General features: G+C 35.0%; 1 protein-coding gene across 2 annotated transcripts in view; it reads right to left on the bottom strand.

Moving 5' to 3' along the window:
* Positions 1-594: 594 nt before the first annotated feature.
* Sli (slit guidance ligand) overlaps positions 595-19,233 on the bottom strand; it is a 321,101-nt gene continuing 302,462 nt past the window's right edge. For both annotated transcript variants that reach the window (XM_072903586.1, XM_072903587.1), the window contains exons 14-30: positions 16,947-17,093; positions 16,079-16,150; positions 15,921-15,992; positions 15,653-15,816; positions 15,038-15,239; positions 14,888-14,959; positions 14,719-14,790; positions 14,186-14,257; positions 13,946-14,109; positions 13,138-13,357; positions 11,408-11,717; positions 8,977-9,190; positions 8,210-8,671; positions 7,070-7,270; positions 6,671-6,820; positions 6,323-6,462; positions 595-5,863 (exon numbers count right to left, since the gene is read on the bottom strand). In XM_072903586.1, coding sequence (XP_072759687.1) covers positions 5,777-5,863; positions 6,323-6,462; positions 6,671-6,820; positions 7,070-7,270; positions 8,210-8,671; positions 8,977-9,190; positions 11,408-11,717; positions 13,138-13,357; positions 13,946-14,109; positions 14,186-14,257; positions 14,719-14,790; positions 14,888-14,959; positions 15,038-15,239; positions 15,653-15,816; positions 15,921-15,992; positions 16,079-16,150; positions 16,947-17,093 — 2,821 coding nt within the window. In that variant the 3' untranslated portion in view covers positions 595-5,776. The remainder of the gene's footprint in view (positions 5,864-6,322; positions 6,463-6,670; positions 6,821-7,069; positions 7,271-8,209; positions 8,672-8,976; positions 9,191-11,407; positions 11,718-13,137; positions 13,358-13,945; positions 14,110-14,185; positions 14,258-14,718; positions 14,791-14,887; positions 14,960-15,037; positions 15,240-15,652; positions 15,817-15,920; positions 15,993-16,078; positions 16,151-16,946; positions 17,094-19,233) is intronic.

Genomic DNA, 19,233 nt, shown 5'->3' with positions numbered 1-19,233 from the left:
GGATCGAAGAAGAAAAATAACTCTTTCTACGGTTAATAATTATGCCGGGAAATAAGATGACTTTTATTTATTTAGGATCGTATGATATATAGTCGTCTTTTAGACGCGTTTAGTTGTCAAAAATCGCAAAATACAAATAATCCTATATATATATAAAATATATTAGCATGCATTTTAATCCTCTATCGACAAATCATTAAATATCTGTATCTTTAATACTATTTTATAAAACTCATACATATAAGTAATTGAAATAAATATTTCATGTGTGTTCATATGTAATCTAAAAGATAAATAATACAAGCTAATCTGTGTCTAATTGTTTTTATTTTCAAGAAAATATTTTATATATACTGTGAAAGATTTTAATAATATAATTCAAAATAATGTAATCTGTATCAATAAAACTTATTCCAACTTTAAAGTAATATAAGAAAAGAAAATATTTCTTTTCAATTTTGTATTTAATTAATAGATAGAATATTCTTAATTACGTGTGTATCACATTATAATCATAATTATTAACGAACGAGTGTCTCGTATTTAATTTACCTGTGTACATGGGACTATTAATATTAAAACATTTATTAAACTTTACATACGTTTATTTAATAGCGTCCATATTTCGAGAATTTATTACATTATATAAACATAGACATTTTGCTTTTTTTATGCTAATTATCTAATTTGATATACCTATGGTATAGAGTTAGAGTACTTCTAGGCATGCAGTATTCCATCGTTATTTAGTAAAACGTGCTTGCACGATAAACACATTTATACTCATTGCCTTGCACGCTCCCTTATACCTTGGCATACTCATTTGAAACATTTTTCTTTTACACTCATATCGTATTCACTGACGCATACATTTTTTTCGCACTGTTCATTTATTCTCATCAATTCATGCCTCGAGGATATTATCGAATACATCCAAAAATATTGTTAAAATTTTCATTAAAAAAGAAGTTTTCAGACTTTCAATGCGTCATTGCATTATTGATCTTAGAACTCAAAAATAAACTTAATGTTGCAATATATTATACATAAAAAAACTTTCAAAATTCGCAGTATCGATACGATCAAACTGAGATACACAAGTATAAAGGAAGCGTAGTCTTTATAAAAACATTTTTATTATTTATATAATTAAAAATTATTCATACACGATTTAAAATTTTTATATATTTGCAGTATAAAGTTAAAATATGTAAAATATACAAATTTAATAATTTTGGCAGTATATTACGTTTTCAAAAATTTTCTATATTATTTTCAGAAATTCTACAAAAAAATATAAATTTGATAAAAAGTTACATCAACTAAATTTATTCGTTGTTAAGATTTAGGTGGAACGTGTATTTCTTTTAATTAGTATCTGTATTCTTTGTGTGGAATGTTATATCAATCTTTGTTCGCATAAGTTCTCCAAATAAAAACGTTCAAAGTGAAGATTCTATACAAATTGGATTTATAAAATCTATAAAATTAAATTTATTCTATGATAAAATATATCCATCGCATACAAAATTATACAAAATTATTCAGAATTATCTCTACCATGTCTCTAATGTTAAATGCGGCTGTCTTGAGAAATAAAATTATATTAATTTTATGTTAACGTTGTCTGCGCATGTTTTCATATTGAATATTGAATAAAATATGAAAGCAGATAGTCACATTTAGCCAAACCTGCAGTGCGAATAATAAAATATTATTTAATTCATAATATCAATTTAATTTATGTGTCAACGTCTCGCATTCTATCTATACCAATAATTCCGAAATAGTTTAGTAACAAATCTTTTCTACTTGATCTAATTCTTGTTATCTATATGTAACTTGTTTCCCTTTGATTGTTCGCGTCTGCGATTTAATTAAATTCTCGTAACGGATTTACAGGCGACAAAGTAGTTTCTTCGATTCTTGCATCGAGTATTACAAAGTATCAAAAGACAAAGTGTCTTGATGCTCATGTATTCTTCGTAGAGTGAATCGGTGCGTAAAATTCACGGAAGCGAACAACCCGATCTCGATAAAGAAGTGCTTTCCCGAAAGACTTTTCCTCCGTAAAATCAAGTGAAAGATTTCGTTCCCATTGCTAATGTCTGGCAAAGCCGAGGCATGTGTCTGTCCTTCGAAGCATATGATTCGATAACTCGATGTAAAAGTGTTCGGTACGTTTCTACGAGAATAAAAGCCAAATGGTATGCGTCGGTCGCATGCGCCAGTCAATCGATCACGAAATATACATGAAACATTTTCGTCAAATAAATATACAAATACACAGTTATACACAGGAATTCCGGGACGCACGGCATGAAAATATATTACAATATTACGAGCATTCCCCCTTTTATTATTGTCTAATATATATCTCATAGCTATGTGCACAAAGTTTGTGATAAATATACCATATTTCTCTGCATTACAATTTTATGTGACATAAACTTGTCACGACGGATTTGCCGTAATATAATGCAAAATCATAATAATAACGTTTTCGAACTTACGCGTTGAATCCGATATTAATTTCCAACTGATAGATAACGCGGTTTCTTTGCATAAATAAAGAAACATATTTACACATTTTATATATTTCGAGCAAAATATATTCGTATGATTTACAGCCCGTATAAATAATATTCATTAGTCGTATTTCTACAATTCATTTTAATGCTAAATGCGAAATGCAAAAGCGATTAAATCATATGTTGCGATGGATTATTGATACGACGAGTCAATGTACGCTTGCTTGCATATATTTATTTGTATTTCGTTGGACCAAATGTACAGAATCGTGTTACAAAAATCTGTTTGTCTCCGACATGCTTCAAATGTTTCGTAGAAATTTGTGTAAATCAATATTAATTGAATACCGAATAATGTTTCGTAAACATAACGGCACAGAGAACTTATGCGATTACTAATACTATTAAATTATATTTTATATTTTATCGTACGATCATGATACACCTACCTTTCTATTACGCTATATAAAAAAAAAAACGTAAAGACAAAGGATGATCTTCAGTCCTGTCTATCAGATGGATGTCATCGTCCACGTTTAAACGACTTATAAATCTTTTATTATTCGTCTCTACTTTCGCTTTGCATTAAAATAAATCTTTTTATGCAATATCAAACTAATTGTACGTAAAAAAAATGTAAAAAAATATTTCAAAGGTCTCCTGTGTGTCTTTAAGTCGATAGATAACTCCTTTTTATCGCATTTTCTTATATATGGCCAGATAAATACGTGGCAGTGACAGTTGTTAAGCATGACAGTCGTATAATAGTAGTGAAATCCGAAAAAAGATACACTACAATCGTGTGACCGTTGAACGTTTAGCGGCCAAAAGCTATGTCTATATAAATCCTACGATTGGTACTTTCTCGCGAGGCGCACGCTAGATGATAAGATCGCGTCGAAATCGTGAAGAATGATAGCGAAATACGTCGAGAGTTATTCGTTAGGCGTACGTTTAAAAAATAGTTCAACATACAAAATGTTTATCAAATAAAGGAAAGAAACGGAATAAATACATATAAATACTGGCAGTGGAAGATGCGATGCAGTTTCCCGGGATGGGAGAGGCTGGGGGGAGGGGGAGGGATTGGGATAGATATAAATAGATATAGCATAGGTACGACATACATTAATAGAGGCTTACGAACGAATTACGCTCCTTGATTAAACTAATTGCAAATTAGCTTAGATATAAATAATCCGCTTATACAAAAATAATTACGCGGTTTTGTATCGGCGAACGCTGTTTCGAATTACCGATGATTTACCGAACCTATATAGTTACATTATGTCTCGCGAGCTGCTGATCAAATGTTTATATTCACGCAGGTTGCTCCATAAATTCTCCATAATTCGTTTTCCTATCATCGATCCGAAACGCTCGCATTCTCGCACATCCGTTTACAGTTTACGGACTGCATCTCGCACCACGAAACGTAATATTAGGCCGTAAAGTGAAAAATTCGAAGCGCGCCCTTCGAAATCCGCGATGCAGTCCGTCTCGGCGATTTCGTCGCGGCATGATTTCTTGGCTTTTTCAAAAATTAAGTTACATTCCCACTGCTGCTGTCGGTGAGATGAGGTAAGAAGATGTTGACGGCGTGACTTTCAATTAAATGCCATCACGCTTAAAATATATTTTACATTTATTTAGACATTTATCAGATTTATATTCACATACTTGTGACCCTACATGATTTGTTAATGGCATAACTGCTTGTCTTCTGATTATCGTATTATTTACAAACGGTCTAACATGCTAGCTAAAGATTGTGCAGTTAAAGTGATAGCTGGAACTCTAAATTAGCAGCACTGTAACTAAACTCATGAAAAAGGCAAGAAACACGCTGTCATTATTACACGCCTCCGATTCGTTTAAATTTATTGGCTATTATAATGATGTTATTCGCGTGTATATTGTACAAGCGAAATGTTTCGATCACCAAACCAAACAATCTGCAGCAATAGCGTATTGCAATCATTCTCACAAACATCTCTCTCTCTCTCTCTCTCTCTCTCTCTCTCTCTCTCTCTCTCTCTCTCTCTCTCTCTCTCTCTCTCTCTCTTTCTCTCTCTCTCTCTCTTTCTCTCTCTCTCTCTTTCTTTCGCTATTTTTCACGTATTTGTATTTCTTTTTTTTTTTCAAAAATTCAAAGAACATTGTTCAGTGAGTAGAAATAGCTATGCGATCGAAGATTCGCGTTTAGTGTAAAAATTCGCTGACAGGAAAATAGACCTAACGTGGGATCTAGGTTTCGCGATATAAACACTTACAAAACTTGTCCAAGAAATTACGATTGTCAATAATTTTCATTAAATGTAATAGTTTTATATAAAAATTTAAATAACTTTCGACAAATGTATAATTTGATTAAAATAGTGATTACGTATATCAAATATAAAACTTTTTATCCGATATTTTGCAAATATTTTCATTGCGATAAAAGGTAACACATTTTGTAAAAAAATGATGATTTTTAAAAGCAGAAACCGATTATATTAGATCAAAACTTCAAGGGAGATTACAATCATCATCGGAAAATGTATTAAACAAAATGCGGTGGGTATATAGTATATAGATCCTATAAGAAGATTACGGAAGCCTGTTTACACTCCGCCGCGAATCATCCCCTGTTACCAGTTAGGTCCATTCCGCGCTAAATCAACGACGTAATCGCACGCACTCGTGCATACGATGTTACGAACACGCAAGCGCCCGCGTGCGCGGTCCGCGATCGCAAATGTTGCGGACACGTTGTCTGCGCGCGCGCTCGCGTCTCTCACTCTCTTCGTTCGTTTTATATTAACTATATCCGGTCATTATATACGAATAATACCTAGTATACGTTTAACTGTTTCGATATCGATAAAGTCCGTAGCTATATATACGTACAATATATAATCTTGCTTCTTCTTTCTCTCTCACTTTCTCTCTTCTTCCTTTTTCTCTCTTTTTCTCTCTAATAATACATATCACACTGAGCCGGCTATATGTGTGTCCATCTCGTTTTGGCCTGCACTTCGTCACGCGCTCCCTTGCGTCTCGCGAAAGGACGTCGCGTAGGGATGTCGAGGACACGTGGTAGCCTCTTGGTAGTCCTCGTCATCCCGTTGTCGCTCCCTTCGTCATCTCCGCATGGAAGCACGAGAAGCGGGAGTGTTGCTACGGATCCGGGGGTTTCTTCTCGGTCTCGTTTCACGTCTCGACGCACGTCGACGAGACTCGGGCCGCGATGCGTCGACTGGCTAGTAACATTTGCGGGTGCACGTGCACTTACGCACCAGGTCAACGTCCTTGGTGTACCGCATGCCGTCCGTGCAAATTAATCGCACCTGAAATTAATACGTAATTGTTTATACTGGCCATCGTACAACTGTTGTCGATAAATAACGACAGCGGAAGCTTGATGATCATAATTGCGGTTTAATTGGCGCGATCGTTTCGACCGCGCTCATTGCGCGATTTTGATCACTTAGAAAGACGCAACATGTCCACTTCGTTTCGCCTGACCTATCATGTTTGCGACGCGGAATTTGACGCCAATTAACAAGAACAAGAGCGATATGGGCTTTAATATTCAACAGCGTTGTTCATTGTCGGGATAATAGAATAGTAGATTTCTCGTAACTAAATGTTGATGCAACATTAATTTACTTTGAGATTCGATGTTATGCAGAGAGAATATCCCCAAACAATTGAAAATTATACAATAGAATCAATGCATTGTGGTATGTTTCGCGGAAAACCGTATCGTTCGCGAGTTCCAATCGATATATGAATATCCTATGTACCTTGCGCCGCTTAGTCTTCCGCGGTAAACAGCAGGAATTGCCGCAACTTCCCCAACATTTAGCAAGCTTCACGGGTCGTCGACTCCGACATCCATTCTCGCTATAGTACTCCCTTGTATGCTCCTTGCGACAGGTTGGTGCTGCGACAACAGCGGCAATTATTTTTCTCGAAAATGATGGATGAGCACGATATTATGAATTAAACATACAAATAATGTATATTAATAATAACAAAAAATATCTTAAATAGGTTTTTAAATAATATATTACATTATTTTTCTTTATAAATATATATGTTTTCATCTTACAAATTTTTATGTTCACAGATAAAGAATGCGTCACATGTACCTTTCTCACAGTATCGTCCTTGCCAGCCAGTTTGACACCGGCAAGAATAACTGTTGCCAAACGGCGACGGTATGCATTGAGATCCTTTTCTGCATTCGTGTCCGATACATGCGTGCGAAGACATCAATCCAGTTACCGACATGATGACATCTATAAATAATAAATTGTTATATAAATATAAATTGTTTGTCCTAAAATATGTATATCAAATGTGTGACAGTTTAAAGCATATTTCAAATTATAATTTATTAATTTTTTATTTTATATAATTCATTTTAATTTCTTATTATAAGATGCTTTGTTAGAGAGATAGTTCTAATTTCAAAAATTTGAGAATTTAAAGGTATTCGATTTTTAAAATTAGCATGTTATTTAATTAGCAATTATACGTTAACGTACCAGAATGTTCGCGAGGTATATATTCTTGCGGCATAGATTCCTCATTATTACCGCTATTGTTAATTCCCTCCGCTACAACAATATCTCTCGCCTCGTCGGCCTCCTCCTCGCTAGCAGCACATCCGGGAGTAACGCGATGCATCTTTGCGGCGTTGCTGAAGTCTACCAACTTATGATTGATCCACATCTCGGAGATGCAACCTGAAATAAAACAAGGAACCTTTTAATGGATCTGGGCGAAGGAGAAACTTTTGCTTTATCCTATATAAAGAATGGCGGCATAGGAATGTGTACCGAACATTATACGATGCAACTGGGTAAGATAATAAGTGAACACGAATCGTATGCGTCCACGTAAATTTTTGTTTAAAGACTACGTCATGCGTAAGATCATAATTGGTATTGACATGTAATTACTCTCCCTATTATATAGTAATCCTTATTTTATAATAAAGAAATTTTAAAAGATACAATATATATTATAACATAAATTTTGCTATGTGTATAAATGTGAATTCCGCGTGTGATTACGAATTGCACATATGTCATATTATTACAAAACTTTTCAAATCTAGTTTCTCTCAGTTATGCATTCTATGCTACATATTATTTCCTACACTATATGCAAACATAGTAAATCAGTATTGCGCCGAGGGACATCAAAAATGTAACCGAATATTAAATGAGATCTCCGCAAGTTGCAAATTTGTGGCTGATATTCCGAGTTTGCGACAACTATCGTTTCCCCGAGGAACCACAGGATATTGATGTTGGAACCAGCAGTGGTGGAGAACACAAATCAACTGTGAAATCTTCGAAATTCCCAACTCGATAGTTTCATTACAACATTATTATGAGTTTTTTTTATAATTAAACGTAATTTAAAATAATCATGATAAATATATATATATAATAAAGATAATGATGATTATATCAACATTATTATGAGTTTTTTTTATAATTAAACGTAGTTTAAAATAATCATGATAAATATATATATATATATATATATATATATATATATATATATAATAAAGATAATGATGATTATATCTAAATATTATATCTATATTTATAAAAATAATACAGAGTTTCATTGAAATTTGATGAGATATTTTTCAGTGTCAGAAGAAAATTTACCTTGGAAGCTCGTAGTGTTCCTTAAGTGAAACTCGGTAAATGCGACTTTAGCAACTTCTGGCGCTACGCCACCGATGAACATCGGCGTGACAAGCTTGAGATACTCCTTTGGACCGTCGTTGATGATGCTCCTGGCTGGGCCTCGATCGACGCTCATTGTGAAATTTTTCTTGATCGCCAGCAGCTCCGCCATGTGAGGCTTGCCATCAGCCACCATCTCGTAACTGTACATCGTCGAGGTAGGATAATTACCCACGTCATACGAAACCCTGACCCGCCCATTAAAGAGCTCGACGGCGATGTGCCCGTCGCTTTGCCCGTCATAGAGAAGAACCCCGTTTTCCTGCATGGTCGTGAATATGATGGTCACATTCGCCTCGGGCCTCGTGCGTAGCGGTTCCAGCTCGACCAGCGAGCTATTGTCCACGAAGCTCAGACTTGTCAGGTACTCGCATCGTTTTCCTGAAATGATAGGTAGTCTCACACGTCACGTAGTTTATCACAAAATACCACGCCAGGCACGTAAGAGATAATACAAAATTCTCTAATATTGACAAATTAACTTTACTCTCGACTTTAATGAGAATATCAGTTATTGAAGATATTTGTAAAACAATTATCCACATAGAACAATGACTTTTTAAATCTTACTTTAACATTATTCAAAGCTAAAATGTATAATCTATTATATTAATTTTAAAATAAAACATATATGATATGAAACCAAGACATATTAATATATTGAGAAATGAACTTGAAAGATTTACCGGTATAGCCGGGGTGGCACTGGCAAAGATAGTCCGCGGCGGAGGCAGGAGCTGGCTGGAAGCAGGCACCGTGCTGACAGTCGTGGTGGGCACACGGACTGGTCTGTGGATACAGCATGGCTGTCGAGGGTGCAGCCTCGCAGTATCTCCCTGAATACTCCGCCGCGCACTTACATTCATAATTATTTATGCCGTCAATGCAAGTAGCACCGTTCTGTGAAAGGAACAATTTACAGTTTGTAAAGATAAAAATCTGCCGATAAACATTTTTAATTAAAGCTAAAAGAGAGAGAGAAAGAGAGAGAGAGAGAGAGAGAGATCTCATTTAAACTTTAACATACAGTTACAGTCATTATAATTATTCTATCATTCGAGCAAGGGATATTAGCATCTTTTCGACATTTTATATTTTCAATATTACTTTTAAGGAATGTAATTACTTTTCGATAAAGAGAAATAAAATATTAACGTTGCATAAATTAAATATTTAGATACTCTGTTCTTGATAGATTGTGCTTCCTTATTAAATGTCAATTATAAATGAGTCAATATGTAAAAAATTTCTTAAAATTACTATATATTTGAGATACAACATTAGAGAAAATAAATAGAAATAATTTGGATATCAATGTGCTTTTAATGTAGCCATATAATTAATGTCTACCAGTAACTTTACGGATAAGATAGAAACGCGCACACAAACTGTGTGGATGCAGCTAACTACTATAGCAGAGGGTTACAAATCATCGGGCAGACCGCCAGTTTCACATGCCTGCACTAAAGTCTCAAACTAAAGGCCATGTATTCCGGCTTAAGTCACATATGTGTGCAATACTACATCCCCTCCGCGAGTTAGACGTGCTAATCTTATCAATGGCTGAATCCCTTGAACCAATGAAAGCAATTCAAGATGTTCGACGTTATTTAATGTTATATATAAACATCTATAATATACGTTGATTACATAAACATAATTACAAACTTAATAATAGACTTCGTAATTAATTGATGTATAAAAAGTATATCGTAAGCAGTATTTAATTATTTTAATCTACAGGCTACACCTTCGATATGCAAATGGAAGATTTAAGGGAAGAGCCTCTGTAGGTCAATTTCGTGGCATTTACGAAAGCTTAGGGAGCTTGAAACATGATATAGTATCGTGGCTTTAGAGCTAGCACCACAAAACCGAAAACTTCACACGAGCTTCCGCTATTCCAAAACCGCGCAAACACTCGGATGAAATTTGGCTGGTATTATAACACCAGTGAAGAAGAACTTTCGTGTAAAATTTTATGCGCCAACTTTGCTTCTAGGTCGTGGATCTTGTAAAGTTTCTTTCGGTCGGAAGATCATATCTGTTCTGCTGAGATTCTATTTAAGAGTCGATAGTCAAATAAAAGTTTGGTTCTCATGAAAGTCAAGTTATGTCGCTGTTTGACTTTTTATGTTGATACTGTGGTGAATTAAATTGATACTAAGTTAAGTGATTCATCCAAGAAATACGTTTCAAAATGCAATCCGAAGAATAATATATATCGATGTATTAAACATCTGTGTGAGTATATAAAAAATGCAATTCTAAAAAAATAAAAATTACAAAATATGTACATATAATATTGTATAATTAAAATATTTTAAAAATAACAAAAAACGCTTTTTATTACAACTACTATAAATGTAAAAAAAGAACTGATAGTACAGCGAAATTAATTGCGTTTGTCGCAACTGCCAACGATATGAGAAAATAAATTTGTACGTTATGCTGTAAATGAAACAGATATCATCGACCTCATGTAGATAGGCGTAGTCGTGCACGCGATTTCTACAGTAATAGTACAATTACTTATTTTAATGAATTGTACATACATTCAATAATAATACTGCTACTGTTATCGTGTATTTATAAATGTATAAAATTAATTACATATTGTAAATTAAGAAAATATTGTAAAAAATTTTATAAAAAATTTTATTCTCTACAAAATTTATTATAAAATCTAAAAATGTTTAATATCGCGCTTGATACTGCATTAATTAAAAAGTGTAAGAAAAAAACGTTGGAAAATATTACTGAAAAATTAAATTCAAATTATTTAATATTTTGTGACAACCATTAAGTAAAAACATATGTAATATTTATTTTATCTCCTTTACGTCAGCTTACTGTTAATTTATGACTAACAATACGCTAAATATTATAAACTCTTGGCAAACGACTGTTGTAATGTCTCGAATAAGGCACAGAACATTGTAACAATTCACATAATCGATATATTATTCTAACAAAGCGCCTTGTACCTATTATGTTCGCTACGTATAATAGCTTCGTCGCACGGAAGACTAGAAAATGACATGAAATTGGCACAACGCGCGGAGGAATTAAATCCGGTAATCAATTAAATATTACTGTAAGATATCACGCACATACCTGGCACATATGATTGACACAGTCATCCAGGTTTGTGGAACAATTGAGGCCGCTGAAGCCGATCGGGCATTCGCAGCTGTAGTGGGTCTTGTGGTCGACGCATCGGCCTCCGTTCTCACAGGGGTCGTGCCCCTTTGTGCAAAAGGGTATCTTCTCCTCGCAGTATTTTCCCATGAATCCTGGGGCGCAGTCGCATCGATAGGCCTGTACGAGGTCGATGCAGGTCGCGTTATTAGCGCACCTGTTGTTGGCACAGTCGTCGACGTTGCTCTCGCATCGAAGTCCCTTGTACCCGGGGGCGCAGTCGCAACTGTCACACACCGACTGAACGTCAATCGAGACATTGAGCCTGACATGCGATCGCGGTAAATCCGCCAAACATATTCTATACCGCGGGCGATAAACTGCCGATACATTTGCGTATCTCTCTTTTCTTTTCCACGCGCCTCCAACGCACTAAATTTCACAATTTAATACTTATATTGTGAAATAATCTAAGATAAGGAGAAATTCGAAAATTTAACGATATATTCAGTTTCGAGAAGAAAAATTAATTTACATTACGGTCTCATTACAGTCTCATTACTAATAGTTCAGCCTAATTATTATTGCAAATTTGAGTGTCTCTAAATTATAGTGTTATTATTATCTTTTGTTATTATTGTAAGCAAAATAATATATGTAAAAAAATAGAATTCGAGATAAATTATTCTTTTTATCAAAAATATTGTATAAACTTTATGCAACGTATTTATCTGTAGTAATGAATGCATCACGCATGTATTAAAAATAACAATAAAATTGATTTTTTGATTTTTCAATAATTGATTGCAATAACTTCTTTGTTCTTGAGCAGGTTATTGACAGCGCCGTCGACAGTTTATAGCCGGTAGTCGTCACTCCTCGGGGCTCACGTGCAGAAGGTCCCGTATATTACGCGTATTGGGAGCTGGAATTTGACGAACGCTTCGATCGGATTCTACTCCGGGCGTCACTTTAAGCAACACGGTGCGCCGAAATTGTCAAAATAGCATAGCGACAAAAAGACAATTTTTTTTATTGCATTTTCACGATTTATCGAGTTGAAATCAAACTCAAACTTCGATATACAATTCGAGCTATTCGAGTCTATTCGATCTACACAAGCGTTTTCTATCGTGCATGTTTAAATCTACTTTGATGTATCCAAACGAACTATCTACAATAGTTTCAAAAAACTATTTGATACGCGAAATAATGTTGATAACATGCAGGCTATACTTATATGTAATATCTACGATCGTATTATTATTGTAATGGCATTATTTTCAATATCAATGTTTGGCAACGTTTAAATTTTTCACTTTAATTAATTTGATCATTGTCTTAAAAAAATACATAAATCTTTATGTTTTTTTATAGATCTATTTTGCAGTATTATTATTATTTACTTTTTCAAGACAATAATCAAAATAAAATAAATTCAAATGTCATCAAATCTCTCGCTTAATTATACGTTTGAATATACATAGTGAGAATTCTATCTAATTTTGTAAAGGCAAGAGGTACTAACGCGAAAGAGGAGAAACAGCTGTAGGGCACTATGCAAGAGGATCTCGAAGGAAGTTTCGTCTGCATACGATACGATATAGCAAACGCTGTCTACGGGTACCACTGAACGAACAACTCTAAAGTCAGCCCGACGAGCCACTACTTTGATCAAGACTCGGACTGTCGCGTTTGGTAAGTACCTGAATCTTCCTTCCTCCAGTACTTTGCAAGTTCCGGAGTTCCTGCAAGGATTTCCATAGCACGCGTCAATTTTATGCTGACACCGGTCCCCGTGATATCCTGGCGTGCACTTGCAACGGAACTGCCGGTCCGGAAGCGCCTCGCAAAATCCTCCGTTTTCGCATGGCGAGGTGTAACACAGGTCGCACTTGGCCAAGACTTCGGCTGGCTGTTGCTTGGCTGCGCGGAAGAAAGGTCTACGATTAATGAGCAATTTTAGTACCCTACCGTGATACTGGGCCAAAAAACCACGAACTAAACAGACTGCGTCGCGTTATACTACGAAAAATCAAAAACACCGTCACGTGCGACAATCAGTATGCGATCGCGGATCAGTAATGGCCAAGAATCGAGGAAAAGTTCCCTCTCTTACGACAGGTTACGGACTCTGTGTATCGATATATCGTTTATAGAAATAACGTCATTAAATAAAACGAAAAGTTACGTATTTTCAGATTTAATGGAAAAGCGATACTCAATCGTCTGTTTTACAACGAACTCGTTACGTGCATTAAACAGAATAACGTTCTACATTTTCATTTCTAGTGATAAATATTCCATTAAACGATATTAATGAATGTCACTGCATACTTAAGACAATATTAGAGTTGTATATATGGCGTAAATGATTGCTCGCTTTTATGTTATTTGCATCAACAACGCGTATTATTATTGCCGTACCATTCGCGAATATCAATTAATTAATTTGACGGCGAGTCTCTTGGCCATTCTGTCCGCAATCGAGATATACGTTAATAAAATATTTACTTTTGCATTGAAAGGCACTAGCCGGTGTCGTCAAAAGCAATTTGTCTCTCATTGCAGGAGGCTCCATGCATCTGGCTATACCAGGTTCCACGTAATCTTTCTTCACCCATTCGGCCAACCATCGCATGCTGCAGTCGCAGTAAAGCGGGTTGGACCCCAGGGCGCTGTAAATATCGTCATCGATAAATGGTTGGTACCGAAAATCGAGTGCGTGTGGTTACAAACGGAACGGATACTTACAGATGCGTTATAGACTTTAGATCTTCGAAAGCTCCCTCTGGGATGACCGATATGTCGTTGCCATGCAGTGAACTGAAAACGAGATTATTGTGCATTTTTTTTTTTTTTTTTTTTTTGTTATCGACATAGCAATATTAAAATTTATTTTTTTATCTTTTATTCGATTGAAAAGAGAGTCATCGATATCGATGAACAATTTTAGACCTTCATGATTAACATTATGGAATTTTACTTTATTAGGATTAATGGCTCCATTTTCCTACAACTACAAATCAAATTAAAAGTTTAATGTACATAAAATTTCATTCACATTTTAATGCAATTAATAATGTTAAATTTTATTTCTGCTTCGTTAATAGATTCGTTAGAGAGCACTTATTAAATGGCCCTGGTTTAGTAGTACAAAATATCGATTATCCGACGAAATTGAATGAACGATGCATAAAAGCATGTGCATAAATCGTTTCGCGACGACATTAAAAAAGATACGTCATGATAAAAACTTTAATCGAGCGTTCGTAAATATAACTCACATTATTCGCAGATTTTTCAATCCCGCGAGGGCATTTCGCTGCACGCACTGCAGTTTATTGTAACTGATGATTCTGCAAAAGAGATTAATGCGTCGTAAATTACATAAATCGTTTTAGGAGTCTCTTACAGGAGACTTTCTCTTCGCCGCGGAGTAAATATTCGACTTACAGGTGCGACAGCTTCGTGAGATTCCTGAAGGTATCGTTGGACAGCATTCCGATCTGGTTGTTGCTCAGATCCCTGAAAACGAAGCGGACGTTAAAACATGGCGAAAGCCACTCGAAAGATATACGGACGGTGCATGCGTGTTTTATTTACAGTCTGGTGAGAATCCTCAGGTGGTTCAGCCTCTCCGGCTGGATCGTCTTGATGTCGTTCACGTCCAAATACAGCTCGGTGGTTTCCGGTGGAATCCCGCGCGGAATCTCTGTAAGCTGAGACCTCGAACATCTCACCACCGAGCCCGCGCAATTACATTGAGGCGGGCAGTAATCGTCGCCTAGGCAACCCACGCTGTCGTCTGATGGGTGCAAAACGGTTGGTGGATCGTTAACGAGAATTTGCAATTCAGATCGCGAATATTATTTTATCGAAGCGAATAGAAAGAAGATGCACAGTGAAAGTGATTGGCTTATTTCTGAAATTTCTATGCGATCGCCATTCGGACATGTAAATCAAACAGATATAAGAATACAAACAAATTCATTCGAATTTAATTGATATGTAAATTAATATCGATTTTCTATATGTCCGAATCAGCTTGTATACATTTCAAGGAATACCTATCATATTTGTACTCTATTTTAAATTCATAGCGATCTGATCGATGATAAAATGTGATAGTACAAATTACACAAAGATGTAGCTACAATTTACAATTGTATAATATTCAAATTGCCATTGGCCAATAATATATTGAATACTGATACGCACTGGTGCATTTAAACTCATGATGCGGAATGTCTTTAATGACGGCATCCTTTAATCGCGGTGGATCATGACACCGACCAGTGACTCCAGCTATATCTCGCTTCCTTAGCCATCCGGCGAACCACGCGAGATAGCAGTTGCACGATAGCGGGTTACTTTGCATGTTGCTGCAAGTATCGAAAAAAATCAATCAAACGATACAGTAGCAAAATAAGAAGGGAGTAAAATTGTACTTTTACAACATTTTACAGCCGATAAATTGTTTACTTACATAGCGCGTATATGTGGCATTCCATCGAACGATCCTGGCATAACACACGTAATGGAATTACCGTGCAGATTCCTACACAGAATAAATTATATCGTTTACAATGTACTATACTTCGTTTTATCAACGAAGACGATATGTTGTATCAACAAGATACTTACAGCGTTTTAAGGCTCGGCAGACCCGAGAACATCTTGTTGTGTACTTCTCGCAGCCTATTCTCGGACAGAAGCCTGAGAAAAGAGAACTCGTCACTTTGCGAAACGAAGCGTACGACGAAATGACAGAAGATTGCGAAATAAGTTGTGCCGCAATTACAATTTGTCGTCGTTACTTTTACGAGTCGATAAATATTACTCAACGCGTACAAACATTATGAAAGACACGAAGGTATGCGAGAAGATGGTAATATATGAAATTATTAAAAATATACAGCTATTAACTATGAAAGATTTATGATCTTTGCCATCTCCTGAATTATACATAATAAATGAGAAGCGCTACTACAGTTATGGTAATTTAAATTCTTGTATGTCATTTACTTTTTCTCATAAGAGACATGATAAAAATATTTATATATTATTAGATTAATTTATATATTATATTAATTAATGTACTATATTTATAGATTAACTGTCGAATAAAAGTAGTTACAATCTATGACCCTATAATGTTTCTAATCAGTATTCAAATATAAATTATTTGCGATAAAATTTCACAAACGTTAAATAGATACTTAAGATACCACTCGAGTCTTTAATGGAAAACTGTCGCCATTGTTTTAATAATTTTCCCGAGGACAATGCAGCCTTCGAAAATTCCCCGGAAGATTCTCTAAAGTTGAAAATATCGACTAAGAAGACCGCGCAAAGAAAACAATCCTGGTGTTACACAACGGTACTTCTAAAACGACTTTCATTGTGCCGGCAAAAGCGAAGTTTTCCGGAAAGACAATGATGACGACGACGACATCGTGAAGGAAGAAGCCGGTTTCTTATACATAAGCAGCGTAAATTCGGGTTGACTTACAGGTCGGTGAGGTTGTGAGCCCCTTGAAAGGCGGACGCCTCGATGCGAGAGATTTTATTTTTCCTGAGGTCCAGATGCTGCAGCTCCGGCAGCTTCTCGAAGAGGCCGTCCGCTTTGATCTTGTCCAGTTCATTGTTGCTCAACAGTCTAGCGTGAACACACAAACGAGAAAAATAAATGTAAAGCAAAGTCGCGACTATACAAGACATCGCGCCAAAATGCTCGTGTGTTTTGCGGTATGTATGTATCGTTAGTCAAACAGCGAATATCTAATAAAAAAAAGAGAGAGAAAGAGGGAGAAAGAGAGAAAGAGAGAGAGAGAGAGAAAGAGAGAAAAGAACGAAATTGGTACTTGCCGTTCGTTACTCCATCACTTGTTTTCGACTACCCGCCGAGCAATTTATTCTCTCTACCGCGTTATAACAATGCGCCGCCCAATAAATTTTGCGAATTGCACGCTGGAATAACTCTCGTGCAGAAATTGGTGTGTTGCAGAATTTTCGTGCGATATACCGAGCAATAGTGTAACTTGTGCAGTTGATTGTTTTGCTTCGTTCGTAATTAATACGTTCTAACGTACAGCTACAACTATTAACTTGGAACCTATCGGAGTACAAAAATGTACGCTACGCGCACATGAAATAAAATAGAATGATAAATGCAATTCCTATAACAATTATTAGCGCGTCCGTTGTTTTATTTTCGGATAAAAGTTTTCAGTTTTTAGACAAAAATGTTCTAATTGCGAGAGAATAGAGTTATGTAAATCTGGCCGAAATATATATCAGATATATATGTATATTAATAAATTTTTTATATAAGAGATGCATAATAAATAAGAAAATAAAGAAAAATTAAAAGACCATATATACATGCGAGAAAAATAACTTGACATATATGTATATTTTTATTTTTAAAAACTGATATATGCATTAATCTCTCTCTCTCTCTCTCTCTCTCTCTCTCTCTCTCATTGAATGGTATCGAGAAATTATTTCCAAAGCACCGATCCATTAAACGGACCGAGGATGCATAATTTACTGGGAATAATAGCCCGATCTCTTCATTGTCTTTTTTTCCATCGCATTCCACGATTTAATCAGGTGATTATCTGGTTCGACGATCGAATTAATATTCGAGCAAAGCGACGAGGAATTTTCTACAGACGAATGATATTCATCCTAATCATTCCCGACTGGACCGTCCCGACCGATCGATCGACTTGTTCGACACTCGAAATAAACACTTCTTTATAAAAAAGTAACAGTTGCTCAAAATTAGCGTTATCTCGTGAAATGTATATAATGTTAGCTTTTGAAATATTATTAATAATTAGTAAACAATATATTTATACGTGCAACAAATCAATAAACTTTTGCATTTATTCTCAACACTCTCTTACCAATTTTTTTTATATTATAAATATTTAATATAATTATATATATTATTATTATTTTATTATTTTTATTATATTTATATATTTTATTATATTTAATAATGTTTTGTTTATTCCAATTTCTTGTGTACTTACATCGTTTGCAATTACAATCTGCAATTTATACTAGAGATTATTAATGCACGTATGTAACATGCATCGTATTTAACATGCTAATTGTTGCCATTAGCTAAAAATGATTATCACTATCAGTTAACACCGGTTGCATTAAACGCCGATATTCATTACTTTTAACTCTAGTCTTTAATTTATATTGCTAATAATATTATGTCTCATATTCATTGCATGTTTAAATGATATCGTTATCTAGGTTTATATTTATCACGAATTACTGCATTCAATAGATAAGTCTTACAATGTAGATATTACGATAAGTTAATTATATTGCATTTAATGTATTGTAGCATATAATTTTTATTAAATACACCTTATTATAATTTTAATTATGAGAGATAGAATTATCAGACAAAGGTAAACATAAATAATAATAGTAAAATAAATTAAACTATTGTTAGTTTTGTACCTTAAATAAAAAAATATTTGATGGAAATATCTCTCTTATTTTAGATCGACCAACTGCCTCTTTATCAACGCGATGTCACATAGTATTTCGGGAGACACTAAAAATGTTCGCGGTGCAAGTGCGTTCAGCGTGACAAACATAACTGCATGAAATATATTGCGGATGCTGCTACATCCTGTATGACATAAATTGAGTTTGCCTTTGGTTCTTTCATTTTATACGCCTACGTTTGCCGCTCTCGCGATGTAACGACAAGTAAAATATTGTTAGAGGAAGCTTTAACGGAAATTACCCTGTTTTTTTTTTCC

Source organism: Anoplolepis gracilipes, chromosome 12 (assembly GCF_047496725.1).
Source record: "Anoplolepis gracilipes chromosome 12, ASM4749672v1, whole genome shotgun sequence".
NCBI lineage: Eukaryota > Metazoa > Arthropoda > Insecta > Hymenoptera > Formicidae > Anoplolepis > Anoplolepis gracilipes.
Note: the sequence above shows the minus strand (reverse complement) of the source record. Positions and strands in the feature narration are given on the sequence as shown.